At 49.2% G+C, this 26644-nt stretch overlaps 1 protein-coding gene and 1 long non-coding RNA gene across 2 annotated transcripts in view; one reads left to right on the top strand and one right to left on the bottom strand.

Annotated features, from left to right (window-relative positions):
* mib1 (E3 ubiquitin-protein ligase mind bomb 1) overlaps positions 1 to 26385 on the top strand; it is a 408643-nt gene extending 382258 nt beyond the window's left edge. The window contains exons 11-16 of the mRNA XM_011153388.2: positions 22691 to 22910; positions 23035 to 23345; positions 23699 to 23873; positions 24389 to 24590; positions 24942 to 25099; positions 25783 to 26385. Of these exons, the coding sequence (XP_011151690.1) occupies positions 22691 to 22910; positions 23035 to 23345; positions 23699 to 23873; positions 24389 to 24590; positions 24942 to 25099; positions 25783 to 25923 (1207 nt within the window). The 3' untranslated portion in view covers positions 25924 to 26385. The remainder of the gene's footprint in view (positions 1 to 22690; positions 22911 to 23034; positions 23346 to 23698; positions 23874 to 24388; positions 24591 to 24941; positions 25100 to 25782) is intronic.
* On the bottom strand, positions 15593 to 18183 carry LOC112588446 (uncharacterized). Its single transcript, XR_003112856.1, has 3 exons — positions 17633 to 18183; positions 16207 to 16398; positions 15593 to 15956 (listed from the first exon to the last, which is right to left on the bottom strand). It is a non-coding gene; the product is annotated as an uncharacterized LOC112588446 (long non-coding RNA).
* Positions 26386 to 26644: the final 259 nt, after the last annotated feature.

Below are 26644 nucleotides of genomic sequence, written 5' to 3'. Positions count from 1 at the left end.
GGGGGGGGGAGGAGAAAAGAAAACTACGGTAATCGCGCACGTCGTGCGCGGGATGCATCTCGAGTTTCAGTCGCTCTCGCAATGTTGCGATGAGCCCGTTTTCCGCCGAACGGCGCGTGTGAGATAACACCGGTGAGAAACGCGTTTCGTGACTCAATCCGGCGACCGTCCACCCGTTGACTTTGACAAACGGACGCGCGCTGTCCGCGCGGGGACTCTTTGCGCTCTTCCGGAAATCGCGTGTGCCGAAGCTCGGGCGAAACTCCCCGAAACTCACGAAGGCGATCCGATATTAGACCACCACCGCCGCGATATTTCAGCGAAACGCTGACGCTCGCGCGAAGCATCGGGCTCTGTTGTGCAACAGGGAGAGGAGATAGCGATTTTCAGCGCCATTGCATTCATCCGAACGTTGAAATGCGGAATCCGACATGACGAGTCGATCGACGTCTCGACGCGTGTTGATCGCGAAATTTGTCCGGAATGATTTCCCGCAGGTCGTGCCGCGCGAAGAAGAACCTGAGATCCTTCTCCTTCCTTGGTAAGTTCCGGATGACACTCACGAAATTGCTACTCGCGACAAAGTTTCCTCGGACGCGCAGTTGCAGAGATCTCGTAAGCGGCTGTCCGACCGTGCGGAGGGGGAGGGGGGAGGGGGGAGGGGGTGAGAAACTTGTTCGCGGAATGAAACATGTCGATATCGAAATTCGGTTAACTAGTGGTGTCCGCAGCCGCAAGGACGAGCGGCAGCCACCGCGACAAGACAGGAACGCTGGCAATTAATGGGAGGTGGGACTTAATTAGTACAATCTCAGCGGCTGGCGTCCCGTGGCCATCGTCTGCCGTTGTGTCCCCCTAAATACCGCGTGTTACGGGACACTCGTGGGAATAAGACAATGTCCTGCCGGAAGCCTCTCGACCAAACGCGACCCTAATAAAGCCAGATGCCGGGTCCTATGGTCGTGTCCGGTAGAAGATAACGACTTGGACTTATGTCTGCCGGGGCATTGAACTTCTTTCCTATGCTACGGTCTACAGAGCTTCTCGACACACGTCAGTAGCGAGCGATCGACCATTTCGGCTATTAATTTGCGTTAATCCGATCGATGTGACGCGTAATTTAGACTCGAGATCGAACACAATTTCCACAATCAGAGACCGAGTGGTCTTCTCCGCGAACTTTATGTGCGCAACGGCGAATCCCGTCTCGCTCTCGCCACTAATTGAAGCAGTTTGATAAGGTGTCGCGCCGCTGGAGCCTGCCGGCGGTCTGACTGCATCGCGCGGCGCGGCGCGGAGCCGAGCGGAGCGAAGCGAAGCCAAGCGAAGCGGACGCGTAACGGCCGCTATTCCAATCGTCATAAATTGTCGCGGCGAACGTGACGATCGTACCGAGCAGCCAATACCCCCGCGATTCTGTCATGCGACCCTCGTAGCCGCCACCGGCGCGTAACCCGCGACCCTTCTCCCGGGGCTTTTGACCACCGATTCGTCTCTGCCATGCTGCGTTTATCGACCCGCCGAAAACGTGCCAAGGTTGCATCCGAGCTGTCCGTGATTATCGTGATCGCGTCACGCGATCCGCGGGACTGCTCCTCCCCGCGAGCTTCCAACCCTCGACGGCCGCGCGAATGGCGTCCTCTCGGGCTGACGAGTGCGTGCGATCGAGAGCTCCGTCCGCGCACGGAGCTTCGCTTCTCAGCTGAAAAAACAATAACTTTCATGACGCAACCTCTCTCTCAACAATTGCGATCGCAGCTTCGTTTCCGATCCTTCAACGTCGAGGAAGCGCAGTCTCGTTTGTCTCCTCCAATCTAGACGAATCTAGATGAACGAATGGTGGATACCACGGAAGTCCGCTCACGCGTGAACGAGCGAGCCGCATGATTTTTCATAACGCTCACGCGCCGGTCGTAAATTATAATAATAGGTAATAGTACGGAAGGGCGCGCACTCAACGCGGTTTCGATGCTCCTGCAAAAAGAAACGCGACGCGCGCGCGCGCGAGTCCGGCAAATAAAAAGGGACGAGCCCGGAGGGCGGCGCGCGGTTATTATTCGCCGGCGATTAGCATAATCAGACGGGCGAACGTAACACGTACGACAAATAGACAAAACGCGACGGGCGACGCCAATTAGCAGGTGCCGACGTTAATGCAAATGGCGGCATTAGCCGATAATACCGGGAGTAATATTATTATTTCACGGCAATAATATCAGCGTAATTCATTCGGCTTAATCAAGAGTATTACTGCCACGAGGCGCAAACCTATTTTACCGTCGATATATTCGCGCTCACAAACCTATGCGGCGCCGCGGCGCATCGGGCGAACTTCGCGTCGCAGTCGAAACGTGAAATTGTCCGGCCGGAGAATTCGCGCGGCCAAACATCGCACAAAATTGCGTAGTCGGACGACCGAATATATCGTCGGATGATATCGTAAGAATATATATATATATATATATATGCTATCTGTTACCGGAGAACATTTGCGTTATTATTGTCAATATCGGGGGGGGGAGAGGGGAGGGGAGGGGGGATCGGCACAAAATGTAATTTGCGACTGTAATAGCGAGTAATAACTAATATTAATATAACAATTGATAATTATCTAACGAAGATCGCCTCGAATCGACTCGCGGGGATAAAATCAATCATATATCGTCCGGAGACGCGCGACGGTATTTTTGTATACGTTTCGCAGAGCGGCGGGCAAATTTATAGCGGGTCGGAAGGTAATAGGAAAACCCACGACAAATTTATCCCGGGATTACATGGCGGGCTCATAACTCGCACATTCACCTAATCGCATTATTCGCCGGTGCAGCGATTCGCGGCGAAACATGATTCGCTGGTTCTCTCGTTACGTGAACCATAATCGATTGCACCGAGTGTCGCACTGACGTCACTGGCTGACCGACCATCGGTTACGGACGGCACTGTGAGAATCCTTTTTCGCCGGGACACCGAAATCAAAACCGCTCCCGCTGCAGTCGCGCCGCGTCGCTCCTGTTTCCATGCACGACGGATACGACGGCTGGTCTCTCTTCTCCTCCCTCTTCCTTTCTTCCCTCGGGCTAGACCGCTGCACCTGCAGCTGCTGCATACGTCAACGATCGCAGCGACGCGGCGCGATCGCAGCTTCAGTCTAGCGACCCGCATCGGAAATAGATCCTGTAACCGGAGAACTTATTTCTGGAAACATGGCGGCGGCCGTGCGTGGCTTCTATTTCAGGCGGGCACAGCCTTCCAACTCGCCGCGTGCGCGCGTCCTCCTTCTCTCCCGCCGTCTGCTTCCTTCCGCGTCTCGTTCCGCCTCGTCTCGTCTCCGCCGCGGCTGCAATCAGATCGAGCAATTGAAAATCCAGCTGTGGATAAGGACAGGCATCGCGAGCGACTGGAGGCGAGTGGAGCAGATAATTTCGCGAGAACCTCGCGAGAAGAAAAATTCTCGCGCAGACCGGGGATAAGGAGAAACGACGAGTCCTGCTATCCCGCAGGGAATGACGCGGAACTCGTATCGAGAAGTTAATAAAGGTGGTGACCACATGGTAGCGCGGCATCGAGGCCATAAATAGAAGGACCGCGAAGGACCATATGTACGTGGAATGATGCCTGGGCTACACCGGCTCGTCCGTCGTATGCGAAAGCGATCTATTTCTGGCGCCGCCGCTCGCCGCCGACACCCAGAAATTGCATCCCAGAAGACGCATCCGCGAGATATCTCCTCGAGCGCACCGCAGAGTCTTACACGCGACACACTGTTATCCTGCCGTAACCTCGCCGTATCCTTCCCTGGTTGCTCCTTCGCGCGAGACCCACGACGTTCCCATACTCGTCGTCATCTCACGTCGAACGTCATCCTTCGAACGGCGATCCCAGCGACGACCCAGGACGACCAACCGCCGCTCGTCCGACGACTCACCAGGGCGCAGCTCCATACTTCTTTACATTCCATACGTCACATTCACTATGGGAAGTAAGGAAGCACGGAACGGTCGCCCGGTGTGGCAACAAGCTAGATCCAGCAAGTTCCGCTCTCCTTCCCAGGCGAGAACCGTATTCTCTGTCATTTCCTCCCCTTTACTCGCGCCGCTACTGATGAACGAAGCGATGCGCGACGATGATGGAAGCTCGCCCGCCGTGTGTCCTTGCCACAACTTCTTCGCCCCGCGATTGCACTACGGTTACGTAATCCACCGACGCAACGCGAGAGCCTCGGTCTCTCGATCCTGCAAGATCCTGAAAACACTCCCCGGCGAGGGCTACCTGGAGCCCGTGAACGCCTCCGCGACCCGTGCTGTGCGGGATACCGACGGCGAGAACTGTCGTCCTACCTGCGACGAGAAATCAGTCGGCGGAATCTTAGCGACGAAACTGGCGACGATCGTCTCGAAAGAGTCGCCTGACTTCCTCGAGTCGACGAATCCTGCCAACCCGGGTGACCGCTTCGGACTGAATGCTGCCAAAGCCTTCGAGCACGGTCGCTTGAACGAGTCCTCTAAAAATGGCTGCACAGATCCCATTGGCCTCCGCTCGAGTCACGAGCCGACACCCCCCTCGTGTGCACATGTAAGCTTACACTCGAGAGAGTAGCACGCGGCTCGGCTCGGCTCGGCTCGGCTCAGCCTCGCTCCCTCGCTCGCGCCGTAGCGCCTCGCCTCGCGCCAAATTTGTCTTTATCCGAAAATAGTCAGTCCCACGGCTGCCACCACATGGCGACTATTCCCGGTTCAGACTCGAGTGATAACTTACCCAGGCCTCTGCGTCTCGCTCTCCCCCTACCCCTCCCCCCTACCCCCCGCGCGCTGCTTCTTGCCGCGCGTCGTACTCCTCCTCTTCTTCGCCTTCCTCATCAGCGTCATCTTCTTCTTCGTGTTGTCCTCCGCTTTCTTCTGCTTCCTCCCTGCTTTGTAACCCCTTGTACAAAGGCGAGCGTGCAATCCTCCGTGTCTCCTGCTAGACGTGGCGCGAGTCGACGGCGGACTCAGCCGCGATCTCGCCGCTGCGTTGGAGGTCTCGCGCGACAAAGTTTCTTGTTAATTCTACGAGATATATTCTTTGTAAACTTACCGGTCTCTGCCAGAACGGTCTCCGTGACCGTAAAATTGAAGTTCGCAATTGCAGGCGGGATTTCATGCCGCGAACGTTGGCACCCCACGATCTCTCGCAGCGCATCGACCTTGACACCTAGAGCTTCCTTTGCCGAGGAGAGAGATTTTCCGAATGTAATCGTATCTCTGATCGCGTCTCGAAGTCGAACCTGCGGCCGTCTCTCGCTCTCCATCGGCGGAACTTTAAATCCGCCGACCTTAGGAATGCCGCGCGATATTTCGGGGGTGGGACACTTGGCAGTCACCGTTGGCGGGCAAGAGGATGTTTTTAAATTCCTGAAGCCTCTCCTGCCCGCTCGCTCTCATTGCCTTCGCGTCAACTCGCGCGACAACAATATCGCGCTTTCTCGTCTGTTTATTATAATTCTCCTCCAGGTGCGGCGCCGTGTCGTTAACGCGATCGTTATCGGCGGCGATTAACGTCGATGATTATAGTTCCGCTGTGTAAGCGGACAAGAGGCAGTGGGCGGCCGCGAGCGAAACGACGTCGATGACGACTCGACGGTCCGATCGTTAACAACGATGATAAAGACGGTATCGTAAATGCAGAACCGAGTTACACGATCGTTCGCCGCGACATTATTTATAGAAAGATATTCGCGACGATAATGGCCGCTGGCGTGCGGCCAGCGCCTCTGCGATTTACTATCGCGGCGCAGCGATTAATTTCAATTTTACACTTTACGTCGCGGTCGGTTACTTGGTCCGACCGCTGCTACTCCGCGATCGCCAGCCTTCGGTATTATGCAATTCGGTATGCACCACGTTCGCTCCCTCCGCGCGGGCTTGCGAGTCTATGGACTCTGGTCGAAGTTCGAGGGTTTCGCGGCAAACGTCGCGCCGGGGACCAGGTATGGTCACTCTGGTGAACGACAGTTCCAAGAGCGCGAACTTGGGCGAGAACGATCCCGTCGCTCTTGTGGAACATATTGGCTCTCCCCCCCTCCCTGCAGCGTCGCCATCGTTCCGTCAGCGATTCCGTCAATCGGCGAGCGCCGATCGCGAACGGAAGTTACTTCGACTTTCTCTCGGAGATAGCGGCTCTTTGCGCATCTACGTATATGAGATTGTAATTTTCTTAGTAAATTATAATTTTCCTTCTAAAACGCGTCGACCGTGTCCATTAATAGAGTCTCTCTGTGTGCTCGAAATTTTTACCTCGTCAAACATGTCCCGACGGATTTGCACCACTCGGCAATCAGTTAACGCACTCCGCAAGTACAGTTATTTGAGTTTCGACGTGAAGCCGTCGCGAAGCCGTCAGGTCGGGGCGGATTAACAGCAATCGGAGAACTTCTCACCTAGATCGCCAGCACATTGCAGCACGTTTCGTATCGCGCATAACAATTCGCCGAGGAGAGCTCGTAAATCCTCCGACGTGCAAGTCGGACTTTCAGCTTTTCCTCGAGATCGGTCGCTGACGCGTCTGTCAACGGCAGATTCCTCGTTGAATTCGGAATCTATTTTCCCCCGGGAAAAAGTTTAACGGACTCGAGCCGCATATCCCGCGCGTGCGATAAACTTGTGATGTCACTTTTATCGGCGGCTGCTCCGCTGCAAGATGAAGTTCGTCGCGACGACCGACCCCGGTCTAAAATTACTGACAGCCGAAGACGATGCATTCGCGAAGTCGACGCGGCCCGGTGAGCCGCGCGAAACGAGTCTACACGTTAATGTGGGTCCTATTTTTGACCGTCGTCGTCGTCGTCGTCGTCGTCGACGACGACGGCGGCGGCGGCGGCGGCGGCGGCGTCGGAGTCGAAGTCAACGTCGTGACGAAAATGCGTCTCGAAAACAGGAGAAAAAGAACGATCGAGCACGTCGTATCTTCTGACCTTGCACCTGCGGATTACTCAGAATGCACCTGCAAAACCCCCACAAATTCATAAATCCCGCCGAAAGTCGGAAAGTAGGACGACATTCCACGAATACTCGCGAGGAAAGTTGCGAAGGACAATGTCGAGCAGAATTCACCCTAATTAAGCGCAAATTTGTCAAGGAGCTTGTAATTAGAAGGAATACACCGACGTTTGATACGGCCCGTGTCTATCTCGCCGGGACAATTTAATGATTTTAACATGCGGCACATCGCGGAGAATAATTAAAGAGAACATTGTTCCCTCGTTTGCCAGAGAGGGGTAGGGGGGTCTTTCCCTCAACGGAGGCGCCGCGGCCCTAGCGTCTCGTGTATCGGGTTACGAGTTCGTCGTTGAAAATAGCCTTTACTCCGCGTACTAATGGCGAAGACTCGAAGTAACCCTGGCTGAGATACAGCGGGGTCGAAAGCCGCCGATGGCGGCTCCTCTCTTTTTCTCTCTTTCTCTTTTTCCCTCTCTCTCTCTCTCTCTCTCTCCCTCCCTCTCTCTCTCTCTCTCTCTCTCTCTCTCTCTCTCTCTCTCTCTCTCTCTCTCTCTCTCTCTCTCTCTCCCTCTCTCTCTCCCTCTCTCTCTCTCTCTCCCTCTCTCTCTCTCTCTCTCTCTCTCTCCCTCTCTCTCTCTCTCTCTCTCTCTCTCCCTCTCTCTCTCTCTTTCTTTTTCTCTCTTGTTCTCACTTTTTTCTCTCTGGCTCACATTGAAAATTGCGCTGATCAAGGAAAATCGCGGGAGAGAGACAACCGCGAAAAAGGGACGGGTCGACTCGCTCCGCCGTTAATTATCTTTGCTAATTTAGCACTATAGACGGAACACGGACTCAGATCTTCCAATGACACGGTCTCGTCCAATTTGCTGCATCATTATTGAAGTTTTTCGAGAGTATTCCGAGAAAAGTCGAAGGCGCTCTCGGAGATCGGATATACACGCGAGTAATTTACATACCGAACTCGATAAGACTTTTCTTCTTCTTCATCTTCTTCTCCTTCTTCATCATCATCTTCTTCTTCTTCTTCTTCTTCTTCTTCTTCTTCTTCTTCTTCTTCTTCTTCGTCCTCCTCCTCCTCCTCCTCCTCCTCCTCCTCTTCTCCTCTTACGCCAGGAGGAAAAACGATAGCTGCACTCTCTCATCTCTCTCGAGTAAAACCATTTCATCCTTCCCGCCTTTTGGTCCTCTCTTTTCCTCTCTCGCTCTCCTCCTCTCCCTTTCTCTCTCTCTCTCTCTCTCTCTCTCTCTCTCTCTCTCTCTCTCTCTCTCTCTCTCTCTCGCTCGCTCGCTCATCTCGCAATCCTCCTCGTCGCAATTTCATTCTCGCGCCATCGAAACAGCCCCCGGCGTTTCTTCGCCCGCGAATAGACAAGACGATGGCGATGGCGCGAGTTCCTAGGAGATTCCCAATGCCGTTGGAATTCTGTGCGCGACCGGAAGAGAGCGGTATTTACTTACATCGAATCGCGCCCCGAAATTACTTTTACCTCCTTTCGGCATAGAGAAACGTTCTTTCTGCGATCGAGCCCGCTGGAGATCAGTCGCGAGAGTAGACTGTCGCTACCGGATTGCGTTGGATTTCGAATTACTTTGGATTATATCTCGGACAAAAACGTTTCGTTTCTAAAACATAAAACATCTCTCGTGGAAATAATTTTATTCGTAAAAGACACAGGTCTCGTAAAAAATATCCGGGTACCCGTGAATGAGCATTATTAACGCGCCTTCGAGTGTCGCGTCAACCTTGCTTAACTTCGCTTGCTTGTTGCACCTGCCATCTTGAAGTTTTAAAATCTGACATCAGATTCATAATCGGCAACTCAAAGAACCCATAGATACCGAATTTTGCAAAAATTCGTGCGATAGAGCGTTATTAGTGTCATACTTTCTTAGTAGGTAGTGACCACGTTGACCCTCTACATCTTTGAAACCAATCGTATGCTCGTAACGTAAAACTTTTCTGTAATTAACGTCTCATCATGAACTATCTTTTGGCATAAAATTCGATTTCAAAATCAAGGACCGAAAAACGGGCAACAAATCGACCCTTTTTGCGGAGGTTCTTTCTTACCGATGATCGCGCACGCAACAACACGCTTCGTCTCTTCGTTTGTATTGCCCGAGATTGCGGAACGGTTCCGTGCAAGACGACTCGAGCGGCCGCAAAACGACTTATCCGCGAGTCGAATCCCAGCATGACTTTCCGTGGCCCAATAAGACTTCGACACAACGATCCAGGCAACAGATCTCGTGCTTTTTTGCGATTTATCTTACCTTGACGCGCTTCAAAATATAATCATCAGCTCGCCTCGAAAATGCGTTCTGCGCGACCTAGGTAAATCCTTAACAAGCATGTATCCAGATTGATTTTGTAATGCACGAACAATCCTTTAGAGTATTCATCCGCGCATTTCACCCGCGATATTCTCAGCGTATATGTTTATGTGTGTGTGTGTATGTATATGTGTGACCGAAAGGACGTTTGATGACTCCAAGACACGCTGACGTTAAAGACAAAACTCCAAACGCACGATATCTAACTTTCCGCGTATGACGAGGCACTTCTTACGTCACAATTCTCTTTCTTCCCCGGGAAACCCCCGCGGAGGACGTCTCACTTGCGAATAGACGCGATATGATCACGTAAGCTCCTATGGAGTTCCTGCGAAGCCCCAACGCCGACGAAATCCTACACGCGTTTGTTCCCCAAGGCGATTGCCTTGATACGGCAAATACTTAAAAATGGCAGAGGTGACTCGCGCGTATCTCGCTGCGAAATATTTCTTCCCGCGCATCTTCTACCTTACGTTGTCCTCCGCCTAACGATGGCAGAAAGTCCAAGTTCGGAGAAACACGGCAAGATAGAGGAGGAGACTTACATTTGAATTTTATTCGAATGTCAATAAATTGCTCGCTTCGACGCAAGAAGTGTCCCCGTTGGTGACCGCATTTGCTTTCGCGAAATCCGACTTGTCGCCGATTGGACAGCACTAGTTTAATCTTGCGTTCGTTTCTTCGAAGAGACGTAACCAGGTCTGAATCTTGACGTGGAAAAAGGTCCTTCGAAATTTCATCCCGAGAACACCGTCCCTTCTATCTCGCATTAGGTAGGTTTTCTGGGACATCGTGTACACGAAAAAGCGGAAGCTGCGGCGGGAAGTTGGCGAAACGCGCGGGAGGAAAACATAAAGGGCCCGAAGGAAGCCACTTTTCAGGCGTCTAGGAAACCGGAGGAAGAAATCTAGAAAGCCACCACCGTCCCACACTCCTCCGCCCTTTTGCCACCCTGCCCCGGTCACGGAGGCGGAACGTGCCGGTTTTTGTCTTGTGACAAATCTGTGCAACTTTATTCGAGGACGCCGCGAGAGAGGAGTTAATGCTGTTTGTCTCGCGGCAGCGCGGGGGAGGCCGGCGGGTGACAAGAGGGGTCGCGCGAAGCGCAAGGTCCAAAAGTTCGGCGTGCTGAAAACAGGGTGAGCTATCTCGAGGATGTCTCTCGATACCGCGGCTCCGCTTTGTCACCGGTTACGGGCCGAGGGTGGACATCCTCCGTTATGCTCCCCTTACAACGCCCTTGTTATGATCATATTTTCTAACCTCTCCGGTCTATTTCCAATCGAGAGAAAAATATTTCGGCAACTTTTGCGTAACGTAACAACACCGCCTCGTTCGTCCTCGTAAAATGCATCGTGCTCTTAATTCTTTATCTTTCACAGGAGGCTGCACGAAAAACTTCGCGTCCGTCGTTACTTCTTGCGAAGGTAAAATAATCTTGCCAATCCATTTTAAAAGTACATTATACGGGAGTAATCTCTCGGGAGTGTGATTTTTTAATTCGCGACAGCGACACGACTTCCGAGCCGAAAACGAAAGAGTTAATGGGCGACGAATTGATCGACTCGACGAAATAACGCATTCACGCATTCGCGACGCGCGGCCAGCGCAAAGTTGCACGTACACGAGCAAAAAACACGCGCTTGCACGGATAAACTCTCGAGTGTCCATCGCGCTGCAAAATTCGATATCGTCAGATAAAAATAAACGCTTTTACGCGATGTTCTCGCGTTTTCCCTTTCTGGAGGAGGGTGCGCCAGGTTTCGCCCGATGATCGTTCGTACCAGCGCGCGCGGATTCGAGAATGTTTACCGGAGAGAGACACGGCGTCCGACTTCAATTACCGGCTAAAGCGTAATATGAAGCATCATAATAAAATATCGTAAATAAAATCGGACACACACACACACTGTGCAATTTAACGCGAATGCGCGGAAAGCTCCACGGCCGGTGAATAATTCGCTAAGCGACTGCGATTAAAATGCGCCGAAATTTATCGACATCCGCGATAAAGTTCGCGACAAGGCTCTCCGCCTTGTTTCCTTTTTCGTTTATCACTCCCTTTTCTACGTAGCTCTGAAGCTTCGCCAAAGCGCGAGAAATCGGAAGAGTCGTTCGAACTAATGACAAGACCGATTCAAAACACCGGATTATTACGGCCATTAAGAGCTCGATCGCATCCTCTCATCCATTCCCTCGGTCTTCCGTCGGCAGGATGGAGACATCGCTTTGAAACTTGGCACGAGCATCCGAGGCGGCGATTTAACGATGCAGTAAAACTTCCGCGAACTACGAATTTAAGGCGACGATGCGAGCGTTAATGGGCGTATTAATTAAGGGCGCGTTAATCCCGATATCGCTCGGGAACTTCGCTGTGTCTATTCGCGCTATCGCGCGCATTTTCTCTTCGCCTCGCTCGCGGCCAGATCCTAGTTTTAATACCTCGCCGCTAAAGGGACGGCCGCAAAATGAGAAAAATTACTTGTTAATCACGTTCAAACGACTAAACGGAACTCTATAACGAGTCGATTTCCTACAGTTATGCATACCGCATCGTCAAAATAGTCCCTGCCGCATCAGCGCGCGAGATCGCGCGCTCGTAGCCGCGGAGGAGAAGACGTTATAAATTTGCGGGAAGAATGCGGGCCGCGCGATTCTGCCACATCGTGTGCCGCGCGCGGGAGAATTATTGCGAAACGATAGGGGACAGGACGAAGACTTGGATGCTCTCCCAGGTCGTATAACTGCTCAATGACGTAAGTCTCTAGTGGCGGCGAGATCGTCCGGAAAATTCTGTTCTGCTTGCGGGAGATGCGCGGCGAGAAGAAATCATCGACCGTCGAATCGTCTCAGTAACAATGACGACAAAGCGAAGTAATTCACAATTATTAACTATTCTAATTATCAAAGTGGCTGATTGCTTCACGCTGCGAGCGAGACCACGTAAACGTCCGTTTTGCCGTTTCGGTGGAAAACAAAACGATGAAACTGTCACGTTTGGAACGACGACAGGCTCGTTCGTAATCGTCTGATCGAGTCGGGACATATCTTTCGATGGATCTTCGCAAACTTGCGGGAGGACAGACGTGAGAGAGTGAGACGTAAACAGCATCCAGCAGACGGGATATGCTTCAAAGCGAAAATATCTCTTCCTCCGCACCTACGGCCGGTTGGCTAAAGACAGATAGACGTGTTTTCGTCGGAGGAATCGAATAAGCAAAATAAACGAGACGGAACTCATTCAAGAAAAACGCGACGTCGCTGACGTCACCGTCCGTCGTGCTTCGCGCCGGAATCATTTTCATTCCTTTTTTCTTTCTCTTATTCTCTCTCTCTCTCTCTCTCTCTCTCTCTCTCTCTCTCACTTTCGATCGAAAACTTTTCGCTCTCATTTCGGGCAAAAGGCAAAAATACATATTTTTCTGCTGGGAGAGAAACAGCCGCTGGCTATCGGCTGTCAAAGCGTGCGTTGAATTCAAGACGAAATCGTTTCGACAATTTTAACGTAAATCGGCCATCTCTCTTATGAACGTTTTTACAGCTGGATTTATTTTTGAAATTGCGGTTAAAGAGATTTACCCGTTGCCAATTGGCGTTTATCCGACCGGAAACACCATTTAAATGTGGCTGCAGCTAATGGAAATGTCTAGCTCTTTTGCCGCTTTTTCGAAGCACTCTCTTTGCGACTGCGAAAAATTTTACAATTTTGTGAGAGCAGAGAAAAGTGATGTAAGCGTTACCGCTTATTTTGCGCAATCATAGAGCGTAGTTGCATGTATTTTTGATACGAAATACGAGATTCGTGTAAAGATTAATTTCAAACGTGATTATGAAGCAAATAAAGATAATGGCGGTAACGTATTAATTTATGCTACGTAACGACCGACGCTAATAACGATAGTACTAATAATATTCGCGGTAGGGTAAACAACGTTCTCGTTAATAACCACAATGTACGAACCCTGGACAGAAGGGTGGATGGGGTGGTGGTGATGCTGGTGATGATGGTGATGGTGGTAGTAACCGTAATAGTTGCCATAATCGATATAGCGTATCGTATACGATGCAATCACGATAGAGGTGCAGACGAATTTGGAGAGAAGGCCGTTGCAGGTGTTTGAAAAATACGAGCAATCATCGAAATGTCTTGGAAAAAAATGTTGGAGTAATACATTAAAGAGCAATGTTACTACTAAATAAATAAATAATTACTACTAAATACGAGCTAAATATCTCGAGATTTCAGTTCTAAATATCTCTATGAAATATATTTTTTTTCCCGAATTTTTAGTCCCGATCACATTCGATCTTCGTGTATTATATATATTCAATAAAATATATACAACACTGCCAAGAGCATGTGTGTCATGAGTATCCGATCCGATAGTTTTATCAGGTTTTTTCGACGCACAGTTAAACCTTCGGTTGCGTGTGGACGGGCGAGAGCGAACGAGCGCCTTTCTTCACGTCCTCTCATAAAACGCGATGTTTCGCGGCGTGAAATTTATATTGTAGTAAATTTAATCTTCAATATTTTGATAGCTACGGGCCGAGAGAAAAAGAGAGAGAAAGGGGAGAGAAAGGACGCTCCCTAAATCCTGCGATCCTGCGCCGTGAGTGCAGAACGAACTTGCCGCGCCGCGTTGCCTCTTCTCCCTTCGCCCGAATTAAAATAGCCGACGAATGCAGCGATCACGGATGACCTACCCCATGGTGGCGCACCTGCGACTCGTCTGGCTGTGCCATCGCGTCATATTTTATGCCGAAGTCATTTCCATCGCCGCGGAAAAGTTCCGCCTGCCGCCGACCTACCCTGCCGCCCGCGCCGCCGTCGCCGCCGTTCTCCTTTCTCCTTACGCCTTTTGCAATAACTTTTAAGGGAGCTCAGAATTAATATATTTTTTTCTGAAAGACCGCGCTGGCGTTTTCGCAGCCGCGCTCGACTTCTCTCTCTCTCTCTCTCTCCTACTCTTCTTTCTCTTTCTCTCGGTTGGGTATTGAACGCATAAATTACGCGACTTCGTCGTCGAGCGATCGAAGAATTTTCCTCCTTTCTTTCTTCCTTTCTCCCTTTCCTCCTTCCCTCCTTACTTTCCGTATTTCTTTCTTTCTTACTTTCCTCCTTCTACTCCCTTTACTTTTCCACCGGTGCCACTTTTCTTCCATCCCGTAATTCCTTTTCCTTGTTTTACCTCTCAAGCTTTGTACGTGCGATCGTTGCTCTGCGTTTTATATAAACGCAGAAGCGAAAGAGATGAGCAATTTTCGACGTTAATGTTGTCACTGTTATGTTGAATTATGATCTCCGTTATCCCGCTCTTCCCGACGTCTTTTTTCGCGTTTCCCCGATTCCGCTTGATATCTTTGCGATGCCGTCCATCCTGCCGTCGAATTGGGACGTCGTTCCACCTCCGCGACGTCGAAACTCCGCGGATAGAATTAGTTGATAGTTGTGATTTAGTTTCGGTTCGATTACCTACCTGCTTCTCTCCTTCTCTCTTTCCCTCTTCCTCCCTCTCTCTCTCTCTCTCTCTCTCTCTCTCTCTTCCTCTCTCTCTCTTAGTGTTCCAAAACCCCTATCCTTCCGTCTGTCCCAATCCTCTAGTTTCGTTGCCGACTAATCCTTTCGGAGATACTACCCTCCGGGAATTTCAATTTTCGTCTCGGCGACGGCTACGAGATTTCCCGTTGACCCTTAACCCTTTCAGAATAAGCTTTTCCGGATACATAAATATAAGGAGAGAAAAAATCTCGCGAGTTTTATTGAATTCGAAATTGAAGAATAATATTTGTATGATTGATATTTTAACGTATTCTCCGGTCTAGCGTTGAGTTCGGTGCAGGATTCGTTCTTGACGGAGCCGCCATCTGGTTACGAGCCGAGGTTTGATTCAAGATATACGTATGAGCAATATTTTTTAATAGGATATAATTTTCAGTCGACGTGATAAAAAACGTCGAGAAGAAACGTCGAGAGCAATTTCTGATGCGCTGCCGTTTACTCGGGAATTCGTTTATTGCAAATGCACAAAATTATACATTTTTCACGGTAAGTGTAGCGACGCCGGGGACGCGAAAGATGCGAGCGAAATTATAAACTGTTGCATATCTGCGACTCACATTTAAGGGATAAGTCGTGTGGATAAACACGCAAATAGGACGCGTAAATTCCCGGCTCTAGCTGCCGGCTCCTCCTTTCCTGTCTTCTCCCCTTCCTCCCTTTCTTTTTCTCCCTCTCTTTCTCTCTTTCTCGCTCTCTACTTTCTCTTTCTCAGACAGATATTTTCTCTCGTTTCTCGTTTCTCGCGTATTTACGGGAACACGTATTTCGAGACATTTCGTTCAAAAAGTCGTAGATGCTCTCACCGGAAAAATAACGTCACGGTGCAACCTCGGCGACGCGAGAGCCCGGGCAAAAGAGGCGAAGCCCTTCGGAAAGGAGAAGCGAAATTAGAAGGACACTTTGAGAAGTTCTTCGCTTAATCCGGATCTAACTTCCGGTATTCGGTACTCACGGCAAATTCCAATTTTCGTCGGACACTTCGCCGATGAAGTTGCGCGGCAGGACGACGGCGATGAGGAAAGGAAGGTTCTCGCGTCTCCTCGCGCGCGGGATTTCGATTTTTCTCCCGAAACTTTTCTGCGGGTCTAATCTCGCCGTATAAAAAAAAAAGAAAGAAAAATGAACGAAAAAATGAAGGAAGCAAAATAGAACGAGTGGAGGAAAACGAAACGGATCGAGAGAAAGAGAGAGAGAGAGAGAGAGAGAGAGAGAGAGAGAGAGAGAGAGAGAGAGAGAGAGAGAGAGAGAGAAATAGAGAGAGAGAGAGAGAGAGAGAGAGAGAGAGAGAGAGAGAGAGAGAGAGAGAGAGAGAGAGAGAGAACAGTCAATAGCTACCAGGGGGGCACCGGTCGTTTTCCTGGGTGCGCCAACTCCGATAGAGACACCCGGAAATTGCGTCATGGTAGTGGCCGGCGTTCTTCATGGTTTCTGCATATTAGAGCGCATCCATCCTCTTCCTCCCCCTACGGCGCCCGCTCGTCACCCACGAACGGACATCGTCGATTCGAACCGGCCGTGCGTTCCTTCCTGGTTCGCCGAATCGACCGATTTCGTTGAATTTAAATACAGAGAGAGAAAGAGAGAGAGAGAGAGAGAGAGAGAGAGAGAGAGAGAGAGAGAGAGAGAGAAGACAAGAGAGATAGAAAACCAATACACGATGTCCCTGAAAATTTGTATGATTGCGTGACGATGGTCTCCGTCGAATGCGGAGGCGAATTTGATGGCAGTTCGCACAAAATTTGCGTGATATTATATAAGTGAAGTTGGTAATTAATCTAGCGCAAATACCAAAATTTCATCAAATCACGTGTGCGTGTCTAACACATTTAATGCACCGAACACGAGCAATAAGAGTATGCCGTAATGTACTGACTTTGCAGTTTGCGGAGAAAACTAGTAAAAGAGATCACACACACAGCGAAAAATTTTATTTATTTATACTTTTTTAGCAAACAAGAGAAAAGGATTTTCTGTCACCGAATATTAAAAGCTAATTTATCTCGCGCGCCCACGCGCGCGATTGACGGGCGGGAAGGCGCGGCGCGAAAATTGGAGCTTTATTTATTGCACGGAGTTTGATCGAATCGGATGGCGCGAATGACTGATAGGAAATCCGAATACTTGGGAGCAGACCGCGCCGGCGGGCAAACGAAAGGGAAGATAAATGGAATTCCGCCGGAATTCCGCGAGGTTGCGGCGGATAAATGTTTTAGGGACTGCGGTGGCCTTCGTGGTTTCTCAGTAATCCGTCAGTGAATGCCTTGAGGAGACTCGGCGCCGCCGCCTACGGAGAGAAAGATCGCAGCTTCCGATTTTTCTCGGGCTCCGGAATGAACGCGTTTTCGCGAGGGACTCGTTAATCTCGCCGCGAGGTCGTGAGGTGCAATTAGCGAAGAGAGGTGCGCCGCGTGTGCCTGCGATGTCTCGAAGTATATGTGGCGTAATGGTCGCGTAGTTGGTCTCGTGCATAGCACAGGACACGCTTCTCTTGTTACTTTTATCCAGAAGGATATCTCGATTTTTCTTCCGACATTTCGCAACAGCGCACGATCACAGCGACGATGTGAGATGTGAAATTCAATTCGAGGTGTGTATATATAATTATACGTCTATGAACCCCTGACGTTCGCGTCGCGTATGGACACCTACGTGCACTTTGCATCGCGATTTCAGTTCTATCTCCCCCTCCCCCCATCGTATTTTTACATGCATCTCTCTCACGTCACGTCGCGCTCCGATTCCCTCATCCCGATTCTCCTACCGATCCTTGATAAGCATCGCTAGAGCCCGCTTGATCAATGATACGCATTCTCGTGGGCGATTAATTCATCGATAATTCCGCCTAAACCTCCCTTTCCTCTTGGAAATCGCTCGCGAACAATCTCCCGTTTCGACAATGACAGACTGGGCGGAATTATTTCCGCCGCGGCTCGACTCACCGTGGTCGCCGCCACCGCCGTCGCCGGCTCGTTCGCTCGAGATCATCCTCTCATTCTCTCTCTCTCTCTCTCTCTCTCTTTCTCTCCCTCTCCCGCTCTCGTTCTCTTTCTTTCTGTTCGGCCTCGAAATCCTCTCGATATCACACTCGCGACGAATCGCAGCTGCGCGCCGCGGCGAACACCGAAATAATCGCGAGTCCGCGCTCGCTATATTTAGCGGGTCGACGCGAGCGGGAACGAACGGAACGCGATTCCGCGGGAACGATCTCGCACGCGTCCGCTCCCACGACGAGACGAGACGAAACGTCCGATCCTCCGTCGCGATCGATATGAAGATCACGACGAGTATCGATCGCCGACGATTCGACCGCGACGACGACGACGACGACGACGACGACGACGACGACGACGACGACGAGAACGACGGTGACGAGAAGAAGAAGTAGCAGCAACAGCCTCCTCTTCCTCCTCCTCTTCCTCCTCTTCGGCTCTCGGTGTCCCCTTTGTCGTACGGACGCACATCGTTGTCGTCGTCGTCGTCATCGTCGACGACATCGTCGTTTTCGTCGTTGTTGCACACGCTCGTGTCAATTATATTTAGCGTGTCGCCGCGTGATCTCACTGACTCACACTGCCGCGAAGTGCAGGAGGCGACGAACGCTCTCGCGCTGCGCATCGGAAGAACAGAGGCACGCGTGTTGGACCGTGCGGTTGCATCGGGTTCTCGGTTGGACTCTTCGCGATGATGCCACGGCCGTCGCTGACTCACTAAATGCCCGATATATGCGTGCGCGATTCGCGCGTGCGATGCGGAGCGAGCTCGATTCGCGGCTGCTCGTTCGCTCACGTCAACCGAGCGACCGTTCGCGGAACTTGCTCGGAGTCGCAGCGAGGAAGGATACAGGGAATCGCGTTTGATCAATTTTCTCGTTAAAATGCAAAGGAACTTGCGAATTACTCGCGAGAAAATTTTTCGAGAAAAAATTCCGCGACCAACCACCGAGTAACCAACCAACCACCCAGGAGAAACCGGCAAATGATGGGAAAAATATCTCCGACTTCAAGAGAGCCCGCGATTTCTTATGCATTCATTGTATTCGTTCCGCGAAGGAAATCTCTCGTTGCGAATCGACGTACCGCACACGAGAACGTGCGATCTCTGCAATCTCCCAGGCGCCGAATGACGTGATTTGTCGCGAGACGATGAGATACCGATAATAAATCATGATTCGAGATCGCATAATGATCGATCAGCTGCTGTATAATAATAATAACAATAGTAATAATAATAATAATAATAATAATAATAATAACGCGGCAGACGACGTAACGATATTGAGTAGCAGCGTCGTGAGCGTCTAACGACGGTTCATTGATGCCAATAAACGAACGGAGACGTCGGCGACGGGCAAAAGTCCTTGTCGACGAGCGGGAAATTAATCGGAGTAATAACATGCGCCGCGATACGCCTGCCGAGTGCTGCCTGGGTATTTATGCAGGTCGTGATTATGACGAATTCCGACTTTGAGCTCGCGACGCCGAAATGAAATTAAACCGGAGACTGACAGGCCGTAATAACCGGCGTCGTTCGCTCGCCCGCTCGTGCTTATTTCTATTTGTTACACCGCCATGCGACTGTCGTTGTAATTGCGATAATTATCGGCGGCGTTAAATCAATGTCACGAGCGTCTCGTTCCCACGCGGATGCGCTCGCGCGCAATCCTACCGCGCGAGCTACCTCGGCCGATGGACCGCGAATTACGGCGACGGATCGGAACGACGAGGAGAGGAATTATATGGTTTTGCCGTTAAAAATGACATCGCGCTCCCCGACATGTGTCATTTGCAGTCGGCGGACGGGTGAAAGGGGTGTTCGCAAGGGTTATCCGTCGCCCTCCGAGAGAATCGTCTTTCGACACTCTTTGCTCGAGAAAATACTTCCGGCCGCGCGATATTTTACATTTAGGATACATTATGCGCCGACGCTACTAGAATAGAATACGCCGTGTTAATTGTCCATATAGAAAATGTTTTAGAATCTATTTGGGTTCTAACCCGATTTCCCAAAATATGTTTGGGTTCTAACTGGGAAATCTATACTGATTCTAGTTAGAAGTGCAATGTTTTAAAAATGCGATTCTAAATGGGAAACACAAACAACAGATTCTGGTCGGTCACTCCCAATGTTTTCCCAAAAATGTTTCTGGTTTTCATTTTACATTTTATGATAAGAATGAGATGTACAATATCTTAAATATTTACACTTTACATATATATGCATACACACATATACTTGTAAAATATAAATATTTAAAGCATAAATACTTGAAGCAATATTTTGTGAGAAGTTTTTATAAAATAAATGAATATTTAAAACCGTATATATTTTTTATTGTAAATATTAATATATAATAATTATCTCTTATATATACAACAATAATGCATATACATAACCGAATTAATAATATGATACATATATATATATATATTAATATACATATATATATATATATATTATATATCGTATATGCATATATATCAATTCGGTTTTTAAAATAACTCAAATTGTTTGCGAGAGAAATAATTATGAAAAAATATTAATAGAAGGCTTTCAAGCTAAAAGAAATAAAGAATATATATAAATATCCGACAAACTCATCTAATTTACACATGTACGAATTAATCAAATTATCTTCAAATATAAAAATATATTCTATACATTGTATAAAACGAAAATATTATATTATGTCCGAATACGGAACAATTTAAGACAAAAAAGACATTTGTATTATCCCTATTGCATTAATAAAAAAAGGTTGGAATTTATACGTTATTTCTGTTCCGATTCTAGATAGAAAACGCATTTTTGGGACAAGAATGGGATTTCTAATTGGTATCGTGATGAGATAACCTATTTTGGGACAAATTTGGGTATTCTAATTGGAATCTAAACTGTATCTGGGAAAATCCTAAGAAATTTCTACGGGTACTCGCTCTTGCATAATATATGTTTCTCTCTTGTATTAATTGGACTCAGATGACCGAGCTCACTTGCGATGCATAATTGCAGTTTTCGATTAATCTGCGCGATATATCTGTATTATTTGGAATAGAATATTTATCCTTTTTCAATTATTCTCGACAGTGTGCCGCGACGATTCGGGGAGAAAGAGAGAAAGAGGGGAGGGGAGGGGGAATGGTTTTAATCATTACATTATTCTGAACGTTTCGATGGTAATTATTTCGGCAAGCTGCGGAAAGTAAGTAACCAACGGTGGGAAGGGTTAAGGGGACGGGGAAAAACGAGAACGACGGTGGGACGAGAGCGGAATTGCGGGGCCGCTTAATGACGCAATAAAATCGCACGGCGTCGATGCCGAGCGCGAGTCCCCGACATAATTGGCGAAGTAATCGATTTATAGTTATTAACACGGTAACGGTAACATTCGCGACCATTTGCATATTCATGACGAGAAAGAGAAAGAGGAAGGGGAGACTCGACCTGGGCGAGTCACTGCTTCTGCCGCCGTCGCCGTCGCCGCGACTGCGGCCCCGGCTCGGCTTCTCCGCACGCTTGGATGCAAAACGCGTGTTCCTTGGACCGCTCTAATGAAAAACGACGCCGCTCACGCGTCGTAAAAATTTGATGATCTCCCCGGCCCCCGGCCGTCGCGGAAACGAGGCTCGGGACGCCTAACGGGGTCGCGAATTTAACGCAAACATCGTTACTCCCGTGCGACGTTGCGCACATATACGTCATTACGTTTGCTGTGCAAACAGTGATTCTTTACGGATTATTACCCGCCTCCGGGACAAGGAGATTATCACTCTCGCCGAGCCCAGCGCTCTCAGCAAACCTCCCGATTGAATTGGATTTACTGCGTCTCTCTCTCTCTCTCTCTCTCTCTCTCAATTGAGAGTACGCAGTACCTCGCGCGTTATCTCCTTACGTTCTCCACGTTTTTCTCGTTTGCCTGTGCTAAATCGTCGCGTCGAGTCGGTTTGTGCCCTCTTGATGATAATTCGGATTCCGCGAAGGTCTCATGGCGTAATCGGCGAGGCGCTTCTCGCGAAGAATTGAACGGGGATCGGTGGGTGGGTGGGGGGGGGGAGGGGAGGGACGAAGACGAGAGAGACGGGGCCTCCTCCTAAGCCGTGCGAGACGTCTCGAGACACATGCAGGCGCATGTGACGAAACACATGCGTGTCCGTCATGCCTCAGCAGCGGGCTACCGCCTCGAAGAGGTCCCCTCCGGAGAGGAGGCCCCGTCTACGAACAGCTGTCCCCGTCTCTCGCCGCCTCACCATGGGGTCCTTGCCGCGGAGATATAGTCAGAAATACGCTGCTGGTACACGGAAGCGGCACTCGTCCGGCGGAGAGATACGCGCGAGATCACGCTTTTCCGCAGCGTAAAAGCCGAACAAAAGCGCGCGGGGATGTCGCGCCTCGCACCCCGGGGAATAAAGTGCCGCGTAACGAATGTAAATGTACAGCGGGACGGCGCGTCAAAGTATAATTAGCCAAAAGTAATAAATGAAAATGCGAGGAGCGGCAGAAAAATAGAGGAAAACGGTGAGACACGCGGCGCACAACAATAAAGCGGTCGCACACAAAATGCGATGTAAAATACGTCGCGCGAGGATACAGGACACGTGTCCGTCTTTTTCCCGTGTTGTCTATCCTCTCTTTACCTTTGTTTTGCACGCAACATTTCGCGGACGTGCAAGCATGTAATTTTCGAAAGGAACACGGAGATTAATAAAAGAGCGGTTTGTCGCGAGATAATTGGGACTCTCTCGCGGGCGCGAGCGCGAGCGCAAATGCGATTGTTCCCCGCGACGAGACGCAGTCGCAATAAATCTTTTCCCTGACGTTTCAGCGCGATGCGGGTGCTGTTGTCGAAATTGCCGCGGCCTTGGATCGTCGACGAGAAGAAGGACGACGGCTACACCGCCCTTCATCTGGCAGCGCTGAATAATCACGTGGAGGTCGCCGAGCAGCTGGCACGTGCCGGGAAGGCCGACCTGGACTTGCAGAATGTCAACCTGCAGACCGCGCTGCATCTCGCGGTCGAGCGACAGCATACGCAGATCGTTCGGGTGCGTTGGTCTTCATGAACAAGTAAGAACAAGGGGAAGACTGTTCGCGGGTGGAACTGTCTTCTCTAACCGCGAGAGTCGACGATTACTAATCGCTCGACGATGCGATTCGCTCGGTCAACAGTTGTTGGTTCGCGAAGGCGCGAATCTGAATGTCGCCGATAAGGATGGGGACACACCTTTGCACGAGGCCTTGCGTCACCATACATTGTCGCAGCTGCGGCAGCTGCAGGATGTGCAGGATGTCGGGCGGTTGCTGATGGGCCTGGGCACCCAAGGCCAGGACAAGAAGAGCAGCTCCTTCATCGCCTGCTTCCTGGCGGCCCACGGCGCCGATCTCGAGCTGAAGAATAAAAAGGGTCAGACGCCCTTGGATCTCTGTCCGGACCCGAACCTCTGCAAGACTCTCACCACCTGCCACAAGGATAAGGAGTCGTTAGTATCCGAGAGATTAAGGAGGGGAAGAGAGAGAGAGAGAGAATAAGAACCGTGTGTGCTCTTCTCGACCCTTCGCTCTTTAATCTCCATAAGCCAGACCGATTCTATCAAAGTATCAAGTATCGTCAGATACTTGTTTAACACGTTTCTTCAAGACTCGCTTATCATAACGATCTGATCGCCAGCGTTACGTAATTTCGTGTATATCAATTTCTGTATGTAACTTTTTTGATAAAATTCAACGGGGTTATCGTTTGCCGAAGAATTCCGTGTTACGCGAATCTATATTTTCCACGTAGATATTTGTCCCTTCGCTCTTTCTCTTTGTAGAATGCAAAACCCTTTTTCAGACACGACATCGAGGCCGCCGTACCGTCAGCGGCAATCGACGAGTGTCTCGTGTGCTCGGACGGCAAACGGGAGATGCTGTTCGGCCCCTGCGGACACATGGCTTGTTGCAACGCATGTGCTCCGAGAGTGAAAAAATGCCTCATCTGCCGAGAAAACGTCCTTTCACGTGTGAAGGTATGAAACTGACACCGTTGTCTTCCGCCATTGTGTCATTGTACACGCGAGCGAACACACATCATAGTCGCCCTGAAAACTTACTCCTTCAGCAGCCGTTTAACACCTATACTTTGCGTTTTAACAGCGAGCTTCCGAGTCCCTGCGGATACTTTTCACGATAATCTCGGCGGTAACGTCAAGTGCTCGCTCACGAGGAGAGAATCTGTTTTATCTTCGCGCGTCGAAGATAATACGCCTTCTCGTGTTTTGTTCCTTACTTTAATTCCACGAATTTTTCACACGGCAATTCCTATATAATTTCTGTCTCGCGATGCAAGATAAGTAAAATGCAGCTTTCTCGTCTCGATCTGATGCCGTGCCGTCGCGACACGTGGACGAGCGATTCTCCGCATACACGGAGACTGATCGCGTTTCCTGAAACGCATTCCCAGAGGATGACACACGCGATAGGTCCGGTAACTCTAGACGCATTCTGTTCGCGTCCTCGCGCAATAACGAGCGTTTGTTCTCAGATCGAAGAATGCGTGGTGTGTTCCGATCGCAAGGCAGGCGTGTTGTTCCGTCCGTGTGGACACATGTGCGCCTGCGAGAGCTGCGCGGCCCTGATGAAGAAATGCGTGCAGTGTCGGGCCCAGATACAGCATATGGTTCCACTGTCGGTGTGCTGCGGCGGTGGAGGCGATGTTACTTACGTGAAAGGATGCAACGCTTCAGGTACAATCGTCACTTCGCGATTCATTGATAGCTCAAGCAGGTCGTCAGCGCAATCACCACCTCGACGTTTACACGATCTCTTGTATTATCCTGCATTATTCATCGTTATTTTGTATTTTGTATCATCGTTGGCAGCTGGATTTTACGCGGGTCGAGCTATCAATTTCGGTATTATTATATAATAATTAATTATATAAAATGTAACGCGATCAATTAATCGCATCGGCCTCACAGTTGACATTTAGTCGCGCATCACGACCGTTTTCTATCCTACGTTTAATTTGTAACGTGAGAAAGCGAAGAGAATGGCCGAGTGCCTTCTTTTAAACCGACTGTAACGTTCTCTCGCAGGGACGATATCCGACGATGTGAAGGCGGACCCCGAGGAAGAGCCGGTACCGTCGAACAACGTAGTCGGGGAAGCTCTTCTAATGAACAACGGCAGCCGAGATACTTCCCACAGCGACATACAAAAACTGCAGCAGCAATTGCAGGACATCAAGGAGCAGGTACGTGTCTCTTTTGCGTCTCGCTTCGTTATGCGACGCTTTAATGAAACGAATAATTTCGTTTGCGCCGAAAGAAGTCCGCGCCACGCGCCATATAATTACGTCTTGTTGCTGGAAAGAACCGGGATACGTTTCCTTGGCTTGGTTGAATTTTGTACCTTCCTACCGTGTACGTTTCAACTTTAACTGTCACCTTGTTTTAATCTGTATATATACATTGCCGGCTTCGAAAGAAAAGTACAGAGTAACCATTTTCAGGTTTTATCACTGTTCAAAAATGAGATATTTAGATTTTTATTATCTCGGAATTAATATCTTTTATATTATCTTATATAATACTTACGATCATTATTATTATCGGTCCTTCGATATTGCAAATTAAGTTTTATAAAATCTATCGCAATCTTTAAGAAAGTTGTAACATAATCCTCTTATCCTCCAATTATTAATAGGAAATTTAATTAGAAAATCGACTCTCAAGATATTCAATATTAAATATTAAAAAAAATCACCGAAAACCGTAATCTCAAGTTAAATTTTCATTAAAATCGACTTCGAGTTAGTCGATGAGTCGAGAGTATAATACAAAAGATCGGAAAATGCTTCGCACGTGACGGTCGATGGTCTGACAGAAACGTACCACGAGGAATGATCGTTGAGCTTGATTCTTTTTATTGTTGCAGACTATGTGTCCGGTTTGCTTGGATCGTCTGAAAAACATGATCTTCCTGTGCGGACACGGTACCTGCCAAATGTGTGGCGACCGGATGTCGGAGTGTCCGATATGTCGCAAAGCGGTCGACAAGCGCATTCTGCTCTACTAAAAATAAAAGATCGCCGAGTCGCGGTTGCGCACGCTGAATTTTTTCGTCGGTAATTATGAGAGGGCGAATTAAACCCACCACGATACATTTCGTGATTACGAGAGGAAAGGGAAAGCCGTGGTTTCTTTGTATCACATTTATTTCTAACAACGACATTCTGACGAGTCGATTTGCGCAAAGCGCCTTATAAGCGTTAAAGATATAAAAAATATTTATAAATATTAATCATGGAATCGATAATCTTCGAGCTGCAATGGTCCGTAAAAATGTACGATGGCTGAAAAACTGATAGAGTGAATGGCGATTAGCTACGTCAAACGCGAAGTGCGCACAATGATTATTTAATATTTGCATTTATAACAAAATAGCGAGAGAGAGAGAGAGAGAGAGAGAGAGAGAGAGACGTTTGACACGATAAATTATACGTCACGTTGTTGAAGCATGATGCAACCGTAACGCGCGAATACAACGTACTTAAATCTAAATCTCCTGCGAAGATTTTATTTATCTTTCACAAGAGCGCACCGTTGTCTTTTCGCGTAATTAAGGAGTGAAAAAATTTATATCGCGTCATTCATGTTAGACATTAAGAAGTTCTTCCATATATATATATTAATATACGTAAACATCCCTCTCTACATGCATATTTATCTAGAATAATTCTCATAATTATTAAAATCCAATAAGTGAATATCGCATTTGTGTGTAGTTTTATCTTTTA

This window comes from Harpegnathos saltator, unplaced genomic scaffold (assembly GCF_003227715.2).
Source record: "Harpegnathos saltator strain DR-91 unplaced genomic scaffold, Hsal_v8.6 scaffold219, whole genome shotgun sequence".
Classification (NCBI taxonomy): Eukaryota; Metazoa; Arthropoda; class Insecta; order Hymenoptera; family Formicidae; genus Harpegnathos; species Harpegnathos saltator.
Note: the sequence above shows the minus strand (reverse complement) of the source record. Positions and strands in the feature narration are given on the sequence as shown.